Genomic DNA, 17081 nt, shown 5'->3' with positions numbered 1-17081 from the left:
ACTGGTAAAATCTGTTGTTTTTATGGATTTTTTGGGGTGGTGGTGGTGGATTCTAGTCATTAAAGGATATAAATATAAAGCTACATTTCTACAAAAAACACCAGTAAATAAATATTACTTTGGTAACCTTTGTTCTTCCAGTGAGTTTAAATTAAAATATTCATCCTTGGAATGCCTTACCTGAGGATTTGATTTGGCTAGATTTTCTATTTTGACCCAAGCTTCTTCCCGTTCCTTCATTTTTAGCTTTTCTCTAGGGTAAAAAAAAGGAACAGTCACACATATTAGGCAATGCTTAATGAACATAAAGGAATTAACACTAAAATGATGGGAAATACAGGGACTTTTCACATTTTTTCTGCTTAAAATGTTATATATATTACAAATGGAACAAACTCCTTTACAGTGAGGAGACAATAGATATTAGAATTACAGATAAACAATAATCCCAGAGAAAAATGAACAGGAAGCAGAGATTAAAACATACACATGGGGGCGGAAGGGAGAGACCATTCTTATAATCAGCTACATTGCTCTGATTTTTTGCTTTCTCTTCACGTTCTACATTGTTGCAGCTTAAATACGAAGCATATGTAGGGAGGCAAAATGAATAAAATATAATAATTCACAGTAAACTGAATTTTTAAATGACATTCTTTGACAATTTTGAAATTCCTCTTTACCTTTGAACAAAAACTGATAATTATAATAGCAGAATGAAGCCATTGGCTATTATCTTTTAAGCAACTAAATGTTTACAACTCCACGATTCTTTCTGAATATGCTCAAAACTTTCTTTGATGATTCTAAAGAATGTACTACTCTATTCTTTATTCATATAGCATAACAAATTATTTGAATTTTATTTGCCAAGATGTTTGAACATCTGGAGATTTGAAAGCCAAGAAGAATAATACTTTTTGCAAACTGATTGCTTGTTTTACTACTATTTTCAATATTCAAAAGCAAATGAGATTGTTTGACAAACTGGAATCCTGGCAATCCTGGTGACAGATGAGATGTTTTCTCACAATGTAGCATTTTGGATTTTGGAATTTAATGAGAAAAAAATCTCACACTTTTTATCTATGTGTATCATTTTTTATCATTTATTTGACATTTAGGGACCACCTTTCAGAGGGACTCTGGTGTAAAAATAAAATGTTAAAAACATAATGACTAAATGTAAGATTTAAAATAGGCAAGGACAGTTAAAGTTGACATTAAAAGTTAATTAAAATTATTTTCTTAAGAATTTTGTCTCAAGAGCCATTCCATTTTGAATCAAAACTGGTTTCACTTACCGTTGAGTAAATAGTGAGTACATTGTGGCAAGAAAGGCCATAAAATAGGGCAAAACTCACTTAACAACTATCTCGCTTAGCAACAGAAATCTGGGGTTCAATTGTGTTCATACCTGTAATATCTACAGAAGTGCAATAATTTTTTTTTTAACAAACACAGCAGGATGTTTTCACAGATCTTAAGAAAGAGAAATAAAGATGAGAACATGTTAAGAAGAAACTCACTTAAGTTTTTCTGCTTTAAATTGCTGAGTGCAGTCATCAAACAATTTTTGGTTCATTTCCATGAAGAGTTTCAGAGCATTGTAAATCAAGCCATGTATTGTCCTATTTAAAAAAAAAATTCAAAATAGATTCAGGCTTTGCAGTGCATATATTCACAAAAAGCCCCCCAAACAAATGGATGTTTCCTTTAGCTAAAAGTAGCGCACAGAAACTAAAGGTTCAATGAGGAATATAATACTTACAAATTCTGTGAAATACACATCAATGTGTTCTGCATCTGTGCAGTTGAACATATCCCAGAGTTAGAACGTTTGGCAGGAAACTGCCATCTTGCCCACTACATATGCACTGGGACTGGTTTCTGCTGATTCTGTTAGTTGCTGTGGAGATATCCTCAAAACCAGTGATGCACAGCACCTAACATGGATGGACAGTAGGCTGTGTGAATTCACAGAAGACCACTTGAAGAACCACAATTCAGGTCAATAACTAGTTCTTCTTCATCATGGTCTCTGAAATTCACACCAGTGGGGGAATAGTAAGTTGCATCCCTGAATATGGGAAGTGGTTCAGAGATTTACAGATGAAAAAAACTGCTTTTTCAAATTCTATCTCCTTTTCAGTGGAAAGAGTCTTATACCCAATATGCCTTGTCATGTCATAGAATAATTTGATGATAAGTATGACTAATCTAAAGAGGCAGCAGTAATCTTTTGTCCCAATAACAAAAGAATGAACATCTCTTAAAAGTTAGAAGCAAATCCTTGAAGGACATTCAGGATGTGGAATGATATTCTAAAATAATGACTGAGAATGGAAAGAAGGACAGTCAAATAATTATCTAAAACAAATGGAATTTTGAGATTGACTTTGTAAGAAAATTTTTACTGGAGAATTAGCTTGTTATAAAAGATGAAATAAGATGGGTCTGAACATATGATACAGAGCTCACTTATTCATCTGGATGATAAAACGTTTTCTAGGATAAATTATAGATAAATAGCAAGAAAAAAGAAAAATAATATGAACAATTTCATAAAAATTTGTCATTAGGAAAATTATTAATAAAACAGAAGTCAAAACTGGCTTTTTTCACTTTTAATAAAAGAAACAGCAGATTCAGGACCTTTTTCTGGATGTGTTTCTTTCAGTCAGACTTGACTACTGCCAAATAAATAAACAAGTCCATGAAGTTTTCCTGGGAAATATTTTTGGAAATAGTATTCCATTTTTCTAGTGCTGAAAGGAAATGACTGGTCCAAAGACATTCAGTTGGCTAGTGTGCTAGAACTTGTATTCTGCTAGGGACTTTAATTCAGTGCCTTTAACTAACTACTAACTTGGCTCTCGTATGAAGAATATATCAAATATGAGGATCAAAACATCTTTAGTATAACATAGAAGATGTATAAAAGCCAGGGACTGCAAAGACTTTTCAAAACATCAAAGGGATCTCACTGTTGGAAGGTGTTAGTTAGAAGGGTACAATTTTTTTTCCAGGATATAGGATATACCATGGGACACAGTGAAAACAGACATGAACAAGTGGAGAAAATATGCAACAATGACATTACAAGAACTGGATGTCCCTGCATAATTGATGAAAAAAGAAGAAAACTGCTCTGAGGAACTGCAAAGTGGCCTATAACACATTAAAGTAGCTACGGGAATTTCTGGCAAATACTGGTTGTGTATTATATGTGACAACAATCTCCCATATTCTTCCTCTGTCTGGGCTGTGGGATAGGGTGGCAAGACAAAAACATTTGCTTACAAAGAAAAACATCCAAGCCTGGCTACACTTTGCAAAAGCCTATATTAAGTCTGACAAAAGCTTGTGGAAAAATGTGTTAGGGTTTGATGAAACCAAGGTTAGCCATAATTGCAAAAAGTATGGTTAGTGAAAAAACAACACTGTACACCACCAAAAGTACACCATACCCACAGTGAAGCACGGTGATGGCAGTATTATGCTTTGGGGCTGCTTTTTTTCAGATGGAACTAGGGCTTTAGTCAAGGTGGAGGGAATTATGATCAGATCCAAATATCAGTCAATTCTGGCACAAAATCTTTAGGCCTCTGCTAGAATGCTGAAGATGAACACAACACAACGATGACCTAAAGCATACCTCCAAATCAACAAAAGAATGGCTTTACCAGAAGATCAAAGTTTGGGAATGGCCCAGCCAGAACCCAGGTCTGAATCCAGTTGAACATCTGTGAGCTGAAATGGGTTGTACATAGGAGATATCCTTACAATCTGACAGATTGGAGTATTTTTGCAAGGAAGAATGGGCAAAGATTCCCAAGGCTGATAGGCTCCTACCCCAAGACAGAATGCTGACAAAATCAAAAGGCCCTTTAACAAAGTATTCGTTTAAGGGTATACACATGTATGCAATTATGTTGATGTATGTTTCTATTATAATTTTCCTCCCTAAAAGATTTCAGTTTGTTTTTCAATTGAATTGCCCAGCTTAAATTGTTATATTAAATGTAGAAAAAAAACTGGAGGTGATTTATCTTGGTCTCATTTTTTTATATCTCAAAAAGCATTTTAACAGGGTATTTACTTTTTTATATCCACTGTATGAAAAAAAACACTGCATGATACATATTGGTCTTATGTCTAACAAAAAAGAACTGAAAAGATTGATGTGAACTATGATTACTCTATGGATTTGGACAGGAAGATGAAGCTACCACAAGTTCAAACTCTGGGAAGTTCAAATGATGGTTTGAGCAGACACAGAACCTATTGGTGTGGATCACAGAGAACAAAACAAGCTATTACTTTTCATTAGTAAAACAAACTCCTATTTTTACCCCATATTAACATGCAGGTAAGTTTAGGAATTGAAGTCTGGCATAATTTTGCATAAAGCAAAATTCCACACAGCAACTTTTGCAGAAAAGATATATTCATGCTCAACTAATTAGCTATAGTGTAACATGATGATACTGACAGATGTGAAAATATCTAACTGAAATATATATTACAAATATATCAAGATAAAAATTCCCAATGATTTTTTCAATTTTTCAATCTAAATGTCTACATTCCATTATAAACATATTTGGAAAAAAGAATTAGGTTGCTTCATCAACTCATATATCAAATTAATATAGCAATTTAGGAAATGACATTGCAAATATGAAAGTCAAATTGCAATCACTTAAGAGAAATTAAATTATTTTGTCCAAATAATCTAATATAGATCCAAAAGCAAACCTGTAATAATTAAACTGCTTACTTACTTTGTATTTTTTTAATGGTAGATTTATTCAGTATCCTTGGTTACCCTATACGTAATTCTTAGTTTATTTGCAGCTTACAGGAGAAACAAATTTCCTCTCTTCTACATAAAACATTCTTTTATGGCTGAAAGTTCTACCCACACTCTTATCCACATAACCTATTATCCACCAAAAATAATCCCTTTGTTATACTGTAAAACAAATTATGGATTTGAGGGGTTGTATGCCAGAGTTAATTGATGGAATGGCCTATAAACACTAAAAATAAAATTAATAAATATAACATTTTTAAAGTAGTGGATTTAGGGGCTGGGATGTACAAGCATGCATTTGTATTACTCATGTATATTGAGCATTTGGCAGACAGTGGTGAAGAAATGCTCTCATGTTAATCTGATGCGTAAGTTTTTTGTATGTTGTGCCAATGTCAAACTTGGGCAGGGGGTTGGACTAGATGACCTACAAAGTCCCTTCCAACTCTGTTAATCTGTCTGTTTTAATATGTCAGCTCTTGAAGAAGGTGAGCTGAAAATTCAGAACAAATTTCACATTTGCTCAGTGCCTTATAAGATGTAATATATAGCCTCACTGATTGAAGAAATAGTCTCATGTTCTTTATATTCATGGGAAATTCAAGGGCACTACACACACACTACCATAATTCATAAAGTCCTCCAACTGAGCTGGGTTAAATTTTATGTACCAAGGAATATAAAACAGAAAGATTCTTACTTGTTCCAGTGAGTTTTTGAATTTCGATACAAGGATGGAAACATGATGGGTAAAATCTTAGCTGCATTGTCACTGATTAAGCTCATAATATATTCATTATTCCAGTAGTATAGTGCTCGTTCTGCCACCTAAGGTATATGAGATAGTTAGCCATTTAGCAACTTATACAAACCATAAAATGTCCACTATATTCTCTTTTTGATGATGCAATTGTGCTTTGATCTTATTTGATCTATTTCTAGCAGTTCATCTTTCTCTGCATGCAACTTCTATTGTATATATCAGGGCTGTCAAACTTAATTTCATTGAGGGCCGCATTAGGATTGTGTTTGACCTTGGTGGTGGTGGCCAGAGTGGGAGTGGCCACCTCATCATCACTTGAGGCTCCATTTTTTGACCACAGCAGCCTCCTGCAGCCCTCTGCCAGTGAAAACAGAGCTCTGTTTTCCTGGCAGAGGGTTGCACGAGGCTGTTGCAGCTGAAAACAGAGCCTGGCTGGGCTGTATGCGGCCTCCTCGAGCTTCATTTTTGCTGGCAGAGGCATTGCGGGCTGGTCATTTGCTGTTTCCAGGGCGGGCCTGCGGGCCAGATCTAAGCTTGACATCCCTGGTATAGATGGTGGTATGTGACTGGTAGCTGCTAGAACTACTACTACTCAACTATATAATACTCATAGAAATGTCAGAACTACATTCTGACAATATCCCTTTGCTAATGTCACAGAAAAAGCCTTCACAACTTATAGGACCTGATCTAACACATTTTCTGCCATGAAAAAGAAAAGCTGCCTTGGAAAAGCTGCAGCATGCTCTATTGCAATATACAGTATTTACAAAGCATACAGGTCCTAAGTTAACAATATTAATTGAATCAGTATTTCTGTCAGTAAGTGTTGTAGTCGTAAAGCGCATTTTCATGTGATCATGCCACTTAGTGAAAGCAGTTCCAGGAATCTCCAGTTACCTGCATTAAGCAAACCCTCAAGTGATCATGATCTCAGACTTCCTGCCAGCTTCCCCAATGTCTTACTTGTGGGAAACCAACCAGAAATATCACAAATCATGAGCCTTTGCCTGCAAAATGCTGTTTTGGTCAGAAACCTGAGCTGGTTGCTGAGCACACAGATCATAATCATGTGACTGCAGACCCAGAACATCAAGGATCAATTGCAATCATCCAGTACTGTTGCAAGTTCGAACAGTCACTGAACAAGTCACCATTAAAGATTACCTGTAATTGAAAGTGAGTAATAACTTGACTATTGGCATGCCATGTTAATTAAAAAAACCCCACAGAATTTAATGTATTAAAATGACCAACCTGAAAGTGTGGACTTGAGACACACTTTGCTAGCTGCCTGAAAAGAGGTTCCATAACCTTCACAAATTCAGTTGGTTCAATAACATCTAAAATTTCTTCTAATTCATTTAAAAACATAACTTCTTTTGGACTATGAGTCTTTGGCCAGTATTTGAGTAGCGCCATCACCACCTGGAAATACAATACACAAATACCTAGGTTTCTAATTGCTTGCCTCAAATATTACTCTTATATAGCATTACTGCCATATGTAATACATAATTCTTAAAACCAGTGAATAGGGCATTACAAGGAAACTTTTGATCTTTTGACCAAGTGAGTTACTTTGAACTACTGATTCAGCAAACATGACTGAACAAAATTTGAAATTTTTCACAAAGGGTGACCTCAAAGAAAGAGTACTGTTTATTCAAGTGAGAAATTATTATTTTCTTATTTAGAACTTTTTTGTGTATTTGCAGAAAATAAACCCGTCAGTTAAGATAAATATAGCATAGTGATTGGGGCTTCTGGAAATGTCTATTATTAATTCTTTTTTAAATGTCCAAATAGTACAGTATTTAAAACTAGTAATTAATAATAACTAATAATTCAAGCAATATCCAATGGCTTATTGCCTGTATAAACAATACTTATTTCTATGTATATTTATTTGTATTCTGCCTTTATTATGTTTACAAATAACATAAGGTGGTGAACATATGTAATATTCCATCCTCCTCATATTTTTTCCACAACAAAACTGTGAGAGTGTTACTGCCCAAGGTGACCCAGCCAGCTTTCATGCTTAAGGCAGGACTAGAACGCATGATTTTGTGATTTCTAGTCTAGTGCCTTAACCATTAGACAAAACTTACTCAATGGTGAGGTAAAAACACATAATAATAATATAGCTTTCACGTAGAAACATAAACAACAAAAGCAAAGACTAAAGCATTATTGCTGCTTTAGGTTATATTGCCATTTAGAGCCTCAATGCTTAATAAGAGATGAAAACAATTACATTTATAGTTAATATGTTCATGATATAAAGCAGTGTGAAAATTCTCTAAAGTACATGTGGGGATGTATTGTGAAATAATAATTTTTTAAAAATTATTCTAGTGTCTTTCATTATTTCCATTTTCTTCTGAAACAATGCAATCCAGAAAAATAAATTTAAAAATGAAATACGTGTGTCTATGTTTGCTAATTAATATGACCACTTTTATAGTAGTAGATTAAAACCAGAACTATATATACAGATATTATTCTGTAAACTCTAACTGTAAACAGACCACAAATTGTTCAATTTTAAATAATATTTAAAGGCACATTGTCTTTCAGTTTAAATTGTTCAAGTTGTACCATTCTGAACATATGATATGAACAGTGCACGGTGCAAATTAGCTGTTGCAGATGCCAAAGTAATAAGATCACAATTTTAAAAATATGCTGTTTAAATAATTAAATATTTTCAAAAGGAAAAATAAACTAGACTTACTGGCTCTGTAAGTGTGCTGTCCTTTTCTAAAAACTGAACTACGCAGTAAGCCAGCTAAATTGAGAGAAGATAATAATGTTATTAAGTTGTGGTTCAATAGAAATCTTAACATATAGAAAGTTTATCCAGATAAATAAATAAAGAATTTCAAACCCAAAATACCACAAAAGAAAAAAAGATCTGAATTTCAGAGAAATTTTTAGTTGAATGTTTGAAAAATATAACAATAAAGAAATATCTGAAAAATAGAAGTAAAATAATCAGTTGAGAAAAATCTAAAACCACAAACTGTTAATTCTTCTTAAAAATGCCTGGAAAAATAAAAGATGACTTAGTATCCAAAAAACAATGCCATGCACAGATAAACTCAGATACACTCTATTAGGACGTTCCATCCTAATAGAGTAACATAACTGCATAGATTTTTCCAAAGTAATATTTTTGAGGGCCCAGCTAATTATAGTCAAATAAGAAACTTCTGCTCATATAATGATGCCAATTTATTCAATGAGTTATTTGCCACTGCACCCCCTTTTTCTGGGCTTGTGAGTATAACTTTGTATTCAAAGTTCAAATTAATATTGAAAGTACTATATCTGCACCCCCATATATAAATAGTTGGCTGAATATGATTAAGTGGTTTGTATACTTCAGACGAGGTATTATATTATATTGCAATGCACATTCAAACAAAACAGCAAATCACACAAAAATCTTAGAACGTGGTAGAGCAAATCTAATGATGCTAAAATGGAAATAATATCTATGGAAGAGGAGATGCCACTTTCCATGCCTCTCTGAACTCACATAAGCCACAGGTAGAGAATAAAATTATTTTAAAAAATACTAGGCATTTATTTCAATTTCTTTCTCTACTATTATAAACACAAATAAACACAGTACTGCTCATTATTTAGTACTGTTAATTATGTCCTTACTAGCAATGGATCAATTTGGGGCATTAACCAACCTACATTTCTACTCTAGACTCCATATTCTATGCCTACCAAGCTGAAGCTACTAACATACAAAGATTTTGATTTCTCTACTCCACTAGATGAAGCTGTATGAAATACTACTGAAGATTATATCTCAATTATATTGTACAGGTAATCATTAGAACCTGAACTCTTATCTGGTTTTAGTGTGCATTTGTATTATTTACCATTAGCTATTCATTTAGTTATTCAAATAATCCGTTTATGAAAAGATGAACTAGAGGGAGTGGAATCAGAGATTTAATTTAGAAAAATGAGAATTCTTGATTTGCTTGCATATTTCTGTTTAATCACATGAACTTCTATCACTTCAAGTGTGATGTATTCCCCAATGTAGCAGTAGTAATCTACAATGTTATTCAAATAAAAACTGAGATTTTCCAGATAGCTATTTGTGTAGAAAATGTACATCACTTTGCTTGTTAGAAAAATGCCATGCCTGTTATTTTTTTCTTTTTATGACCCTGTAATCTCTTTTATTGGGATGGAATCCCTTTTACTGACTAAATGGAGTTGAGCGTTTACTGGCTGGATGCTCTTCCTGATGTCTATGTGGAGTTTGCAGCAGGTATTTTCTCTTTGTGCCCTAATAGAGAAACATCTAATGCTGCCTAGGATTGACCTCTTTTAACATCCCGAGTGGGAGACAAACACCTTCACCTCTAAACCACTGCACCGCTCATTATTTATGGTAGATTAAGGAGCAAGAAAATACCCAAATAAGTACTTATAAAGAAACATTTTACTGCTTATCAAGAAATGCATATCCATCTATTTTAGCAATTTTCTTGAGAAAGCTTAAAATGCTTGAAATTAAAAAAAATAATAATTAAAAAAAACCATAAATGTAAGTTTTCAGAAATAAACATCATTTTATTTCATAGTTTCCTACTTAAAATTGAAGTTATGTAATTTATCAATATGAAAACAACAAGTACACATCAAACTATTTACCTGTGGATGATAGACACTGAGTGATTTTACTTTGTGCAAAGGTAATAATACCTTGAGAAGGAAAATTTTGTGCTCTTCTTTTAATGGTAAGGCAAATCCATTGATTATACTGAAGAAGAAAGAAATGTTTCAGAATTAGAAAATCTATTGTATTGCTGCATTTCAATTTCATTTTTAAAAAAAACATATAAACATTCATTTTTTTATAAACATATTCTTCCATTAAGATGTGCTTTCATTCAAGTGCCTTTGTTAGACTTCCCAAATAGCTTACAAATACAAATAAAGACAACCATTTCTGTAATGGTAAAGCACTAACCCATTTTGCTACACTAATTCCAAGGTTGATTTATTAGGAGTTGACATGCTGGCATTTCCCGGTTGCTCCATGGGTCTCCCTTGGGATTCCATCAGGGACTTTAGGGCCCTGGCCTGTTCCAGTCCACATCCAATCCACTCTTCCCAGTTCACTCAAGGGCCTTCTCCCTTTTGGGCCTTGGGATGGGGAAACTCAGCCTCAGAGGCTTTAGGAACTTTATTTCCCTGCCAGTACTTATCTGGGTTTCTTTCTTCCCCTGGAGCCAGTCTCTTCGCTTTGGAATTCAAGGAGGGCTGTTCTCCAGCCTTAATTATGCTATCAGTTTCTATTTGCTTCTGGCTGGAGGCCTAGTCTGTTTCTCCTCCTGATCTCTGCCATAGCTGTCTGAGTTTCTCTCCAGGTACCCCAGATGTCAGGGAGCAATTGGAGATTGCTTGATTTGATTGATTGTGAGAGTTGGCTGGCTGAGGAGGGGGGATCCCTTGGATACTCAGGCATTGGGACGAAGTCCATGCTGCTCACCACTCTGAGGGGGGTTAGTCCCGTGCTACTGTAAACAGCATTCTTGTACGCGACCTCTGCAAAAAACAGGAGGTCCCCCTAATTGGATTGCTGATAATTCTTGTAGCACCTCAGATACTGCTCTACCATGGCATTCAATCTCTCCTTCTTTACAAGGTCTGTCATGGGTTTGGCAATCCTCACAAAGGAGGGGATGAATTGCCGGTAGAAGTTTGCAAACCTCAGGAAGCTTTGTAGCTGTCTGTGGGTGCAAGGGGCTTTTTTCAGTTATAACTGAGAGAAGCTATGCAAAATGTTTATTGTTCTGTTCAGTCCAAGATCTATTGTTACTCTTTATAAAATCCAGAAAGCTTTAACTTTAAGCAGTAGTATTTATTATGATTTATAACTATTAAGCAGTTTACCTTCCCAATATTTCCAGTAATTCTGCTATGCCATTGTGATGTTCTGTCTCATAAATAAACCTGAGAAAAAAAATTCATTATCATCAATGGTGCAATTTATTCAACAATATGCTTAGTTGGATAAAAGGCACAAACACAACTTACTTTCATCAATTTAAAACCATATTGTGCATATTTGTAGATTCAGAATTTTTATTCAACTGAATTTTGTATTATTTTTTATTATAATTGAGGAGAGCTAGGAAAACAAAGGGAAAGATATCAGAAAAATATACATAGTGTTACATAAGGTTATCTTAAATTCAAGGTAAACAAGGGATATCAATAAACTGGATTTTTTAACTTGCCTGACTAGAATGGAATTAGAGAATAGAATAGAAATTAATCCAGTACTAATTTGCTTTGAGTAAAACACCCTGAACACAATGGATTTCTAGATTGGAAATAAAAGAGTTGTGATAGTCATAACATTAATGGAAATATATTTTAGTGTGCAAGAACACAATGACCTATTATCAAATCATATGCTGAATATATAGCTACAGTAAATAAAAATGTTATATTTTTTGAAAGATAATAGAAGGACCAGCTGCTTTTTGAGGAGCATTCAAAGGGCATTAGAAAAAATGAAATGAAAAAACTTTAACAGAAATAAGGAACACTATGCAGTTTATGTGGAAAAAAATAAGCCATCATTTTCAGTGCTTGAAATTAAAACAAAATAATTTCAATTAAATTCCATCAGATGATGACAGCCAATAACAGAACCAGTGTGGGAAATACCACTACTAGGAAAATACAAGGAAGAGGCATGGAAATGAAAATAAAAATGGGTTTGGTCCTATTAGGAAATTTTTAAAAAATTATGAAACAGGCTTGAGTTACTACTTTGAACAGGAAAAAAGATATGCAAGTGTGCGTAATGCCTTGACCTTCAAGACTCAAAATGTAATAAAAATTAGCATCTTAAATTGGATTAAAATTAAGTCAGTATAGAGAAAACAAAAAAGGGTTAGCTACTCATCCTCTTTGCAAAAGTAAAGTATGCGCTAAATGTAGATGTAGCATAAATAGCTGTATACCTTGGCTGGCTGATATAGGTAGTCCTGACTTACAGCCACAACTGAATCCAAAATATCTGTTGTTAAGTGAGACATTTGTTAAATAAGTTTTGCTGCATTTTATGACCTTTCTTTCCACAGTTAAGTGGGAGAAGAATAACTGCAGTTAAGGTAGTAACACGGTTAAGCGATTTTGGCTTCCCCATTGATTTTGCTTGTCAGTGGACTGCAAGTTATCACATGACCCTGGGACACTGCAACTGTCATAAATATGAGTCAGTTGCCAAGCATCTGAATTTTGATCACGTGACCATGGCATGCCGCAATGGTCATGTGAAAAACTATTATAAGTCACTTTTTTCAGTGCTGTTGTAACTTTGAATGATTGTAAGTCAAGAACTACATGGAGACAAGGTTTGGATTTTGTGCTTGAGGTGGAAAAAAATGAAACTTTGATTTTGGGTTTTACTGACTGATTTGTTGTTATAGCAATAGCTAGTTTATACTATTATGGAAAAGTAAAAAGTTGAGGTTTCATGTTATTGCTTTATTCTACTGTAACAGGAGTCGGAAGTCAACACTTTTTTCTTTTCTCCCCCCCCCCCTTTTCTTTCCACTTTTCCTCCCCACTGTGTCCTATTATTTGCTTTCATATTTTTGTACTTTATTTTTGTATTTTATTCTATAATCTAATAAAAATGTTAATAAAAGAGGACTACCTGCATCACATTTTTAAAAGACTAAACTGAAAAACAGAGAAACTATTTCATGACTGGATCTATTTTATAGCTGCTGCCATCTTTTTTTGCATATAGGTCTAGAAGCAGACATTTGGGGTAATGGTTTAAGGAAAATAAGCCTTCTAGGAATCTCAAATACAATTTTAATTCCTAAAAAGAGAAAAAATAACCTTCAAAAACTACAATCACATAACCCTCCAAAACTACAATCACTGGAGACATATCTAACCTCTCTTTGCTATTGCTGTTGAACTGATTATCTTCTTTAAAATACATTGGCAGAAATTATTGCATTTTGACATCAGAATGCATATCAACCCTTATCTTTAAATATTTGACAGTTACATTAAGATTGGTTTCTAACAAAGGCAAGCAAATAAAAAAAAACACCATAGGATAAAGAAAAATATTTTATTCTATTGTTTTGCTGTCTCATAAAATTTGATTAAATTCTTTATATTTGCTGACTATTTTAGAAGGCAAATCAGGGAAGATTATTAGGTTTTTACTTGTATATTCCAGCGGTTTGGATTTTCAAGAGAGCTCCAGGATATTAAGACCCTCCTAAATAACTTTATTGTAATTGGACTTATGATAAGGTTGAAATCTTGATGAAACCTAGCATATTGGATTAATTCCAAGAGCTGGAATTGATTCATAGAGATGGTTCTCTGCAATGTCTACAAGAAGCTTCTCATGAGCAATATAATGTAGAAAACGTTGAGCTTCCTCCTCCCTAAATGGTCTTGAATCTGTATAAGCTCACCTTAGTGTACCAACTCCTCAGAATGCATTTTTTTTCAATTTTTTTAAACGTCTGTTTTTATACAATTTAATTAGAATTTTTCTTAAGCTTTTTCATTTCCTTCTAACTGGGAATTAACTTTTGTTGGAGTATTATCAGTGTTAAGCACCTATATTGTAACTTCTGCTTATAGATTGCATTAAAAGTTCAAAAAGTTCAAAATCGTCTGAACCCCCCCTTAGAGTAACGATTGTTGGGGCGAGGGGAATGGAATATCAAGGCAGGAACATTTTGTTTTTGTTTTGAAACAACAGAGACTTTAAAAAAAAACTCTTGAGGGTGAAACAGACCTGAAGGTCGGTGGTCTGGCTTAATGCCTTCAATGTCTGACATGCCCCCTCCCCCTTTTTAAGGGGATCTGCCTCTGACAGATTTTGGTCACTGTCATGAGTAGACCCTTCCTCAACCTGTTTATCTGGTCTCTAGTTCTCCCTCATCCTGTGCATCATGTGAAAGTGTAACTGGATTATATAATACTTCCCTGAAGGAGGTACCCGCTGGTAATGAAGGTCCGTTCTGCATAGTCACTAAATTGAGTGAGAATCGAGGTCAGATTGTGGAGGCTGCCTAGCCATCAACTTCTACTGTACCCCGGCTGTGATGCCTCGTCAAATCGCCATGTCCCTCCAGGCCTTCAATTTGTCAGGGATATCCTCTGGGAGGAGGAATTCTGGCGTGGTCCCGCAACTGTCTTGTCAGGCAAGCAGCGCTGCTGAAGGCCTGGGTTGAACCGGTCCCTCTGAGGCTCTCCTGGATGGCTTTGAGAGATCCAGGGATGGAGGCAAGGTGAAATATGGAACACTTCACAAATTTGCATGTCATCCTTGCGCAGGGGCCATGGTAATCTTCTCTGTATCATTCCAATTTTAGTTTTTATGCTGCTGAAGCAAGCGCTCTGGAACTGGGATCAGCCTGGCTGGGGAAGAGGACTGAGACTTCTGTTCAACCTCCCTCATGCATTTTTTTTTTAAAGATATGCTTATCTAAATCATTTTGGCATCTCTTGGCATCCTTTGTTGCCTTAGAGGTCTCTCTGGGATGTTTTGACCTACTTTGAGTTGGTTTATTGTCCTCTGGGGGTATTTTTGGTTGCCCTTGAAGAATCTGACCTAAAGCCCACAAGGTGAGATATCTGTATCTATATATCTATATACCTATATGTGTATACGATATTAATGGACCATTGACTGGTCCAGAGGCCTTAGATAAACAGAGGCAGGAAATCCTCTTGATATTTGCTCCCCCCTTTTTTTGGTAAGTTCAATTTGTTATTATGTTATTATTCATAATTGTGATATCATTAATATTATGTTATTATTGATATAATAATGATTATATTATTATTGATATAATTTTTGTTATATGTGTGCACAGCTACTAACATAAATTGTTGTGCTGTTACCAAACTCATAATTAGATGACTGAATATGGAATCAAATTGTGAAGCCAAATAGAGAACACTTTTCAGGACCTTTATTGCAATTGGGTGATCCTGCAGTCACTGGCCCTCAACAGCTTCCTGCCCAGGCGGACACAGGCCTTGGCGCTCGCTGTTACTGTGCTGCTAGATTCTGTGAGGGCTGCCAACTTAAAAAGGAAGCCCAATAGTCAACCTCAGAAAGAGGTCCATAATCGGCATAAATGTCCCCTGGACCCTCATGGAGAGATCCTTGTGAGGGGAAGTGGTCTCTCAACAGATAATGCCATGGAATTCTTATAAACAAAATGGTGCCGGCGTTGTTTTAGTCGTCAAGATGTAGCATCAACCATCACCTCTTATTGTGAGCCGATGCGAATCTAACTAGAATTTGAGAATTTGAGCAGGAGAACTCTGAGTCCTCTGGCTCCACCCGATCAATAGCCCTTGCTTCTTCTATATACCTTGCAGGAGTATATCTGAAACTACAGAATCTCCTGTGGAGAGATACCTGAGGGTAAGGATGCTCTGTCCTGCTTAGTGACTTGAGTGATAGGGAATTCCAATCAGAAGGAGTGCTCTGTTGTTGGCCAGAGCAGTATGCTACACCCCTGCAGAGATACATTGCCGTATTGCTAATTCCATCCACAGTCTCATTTTGCGAGGATCTTTTCTGGTAAGTCATAATCTTGACAGAATCTGGCCACTTTTGGAGCAATGTGGCCACAGGGGCACTTTGAGTCACTTGTACTGATCTAGATGGGCTATCTGATCTTGTGCAGCTGCGCTGCATCTGGATTACACACACAGATCCAGGGGTGGTTGCAGAGGGGGATTGGAGCCGAAGTAGGCCTGGAGGAGATGAGGTTTCAGAATTTTCTTCATCCTCCCACATGAACTTCTTCATGTGTTTTTTCTAGTACCTTATGGCGCTTGTTAGCGTCTTTTTCTGCTGCTTAGGAGGTACATTTGGAATGCTTCAATTTGTTTTGAGAATTTAACATGGCTCTTGAGCTACTGCCGCTTGCCATTGTGACCGCTTATTAAATTTTACTGTTAATGTGGCTGAAATGTTGGGCGGTTGGCAGGCCCAGCGGCTTGAACCAGCAATGGCTAGGGAACCCTAAAACAATGCTCCCCAGTTTTGTATAACCTTATGTAAGAATACTGAATTCTTATTCTTGTTCCTATTATTATTAACATTATTATTATTTTGTTATTAATATTATTATTTCTGAATTAGACAAATTTGGAACACCTCATAGGCCTAGAAAGGAGGAATTGTTGAAATAAGATGTAGGCCTGCGACAGCTTCCTGCACAGGCAGACACAGGCCTTGGTGCTCTCTGTGGTGCTGCTATTAAATTCTGTGAGGGCATAAGTCAACAGTTTCCTCCTTAATGAATAAGGATCCAAAATAGAATAATTATATCTGAATATCTGTATATATACACACACACACACACACACACACACATGTATACATACACATATGTATTAGGGTGATTTCCCCTGGGTTCCAGGAAGGAGACCCCTGCT

At 35.4% G+C, this 17081-nt stretch overlaps 1 protein-coding gene and 1 non-coding gene across 9 annotated transcripts in view; both read right to left on the bottom strand.

The window, feature by feature from the left end:
• The window catches only part of PPP2R5C (protein phosphatase 2 regulatory subunit B'gamma), a 63812-nt gene that overhangs the window by 6343 nt on the left and 40388 nt on the right, over positions 1 to 17081 (bottom strand). For 7 of the 8 annotated variants that reach the window (XM_026698506.2, XM_026698509.2, XM_087922205.1 and 4 more), the window contains 7 exons: positions 11520 to 11579; positions 10275 to 10383; positions 8323 to 8376; positions 6840 to 7010; positions 5520 to 5647; positions 1530 to 1631; positions 181 to 253 (listed from right to left, as the gene is read on the bottom strand). In XM_026698506.2, the coding sequence (XP_026554291.1) occupies positions 181 to 253; positions 1530 to 1631; positions 5520 to 5647; positions 6840 to 7010; positions 8323 to 8376; positions 10275 to 10383; positions 11520 to 11579 (697 nt within the window). Of the gene's footprint in view, positions 1 to 180; positions 254 to 1529; positions 1632 to 1780; positions 1947 to 5519; positions 5648 to 6839; positions 7011 to 8322; positions 8377 to 10274; positions 10384 to 11519; positions 11580 to 17081 lie in introns of those variants that run through there. The other variant, XM_087922207.1, reaches the window with a different exon arrangement.
• On the bottom strand, positions 14913 to 15015 carry LOC113435359 (U6 spliceosomal RNA). Its single transcript, XR_003373908.1, has one exon. It is a non-coding gene; the product is annotated as a U6 spliceosomal RNA (small nuclear RNA).

Source organism: Pseudonaja textilis, chromosome 1 (assembly GCF_049901715.1).
Source record: "Pseudonaja textilis isolate UNSWEBS1 chromosome 1, rPseTex1.2, whole genome shotgun sequence".
In the NCBI taxonomy this organism is placed as follows: domain Eukaryota; kingdom Metazoa; phylum Chordata; class Lepidosauria; order Squamata; family Elapidae; genus Pseudonaja; species Pseudonaja textilis.
The sequence above is the reverse complement of the archived record's forward strand: the minus strand, read 5'-3'. Positions and strand labels throughout refer to the sequence as shown.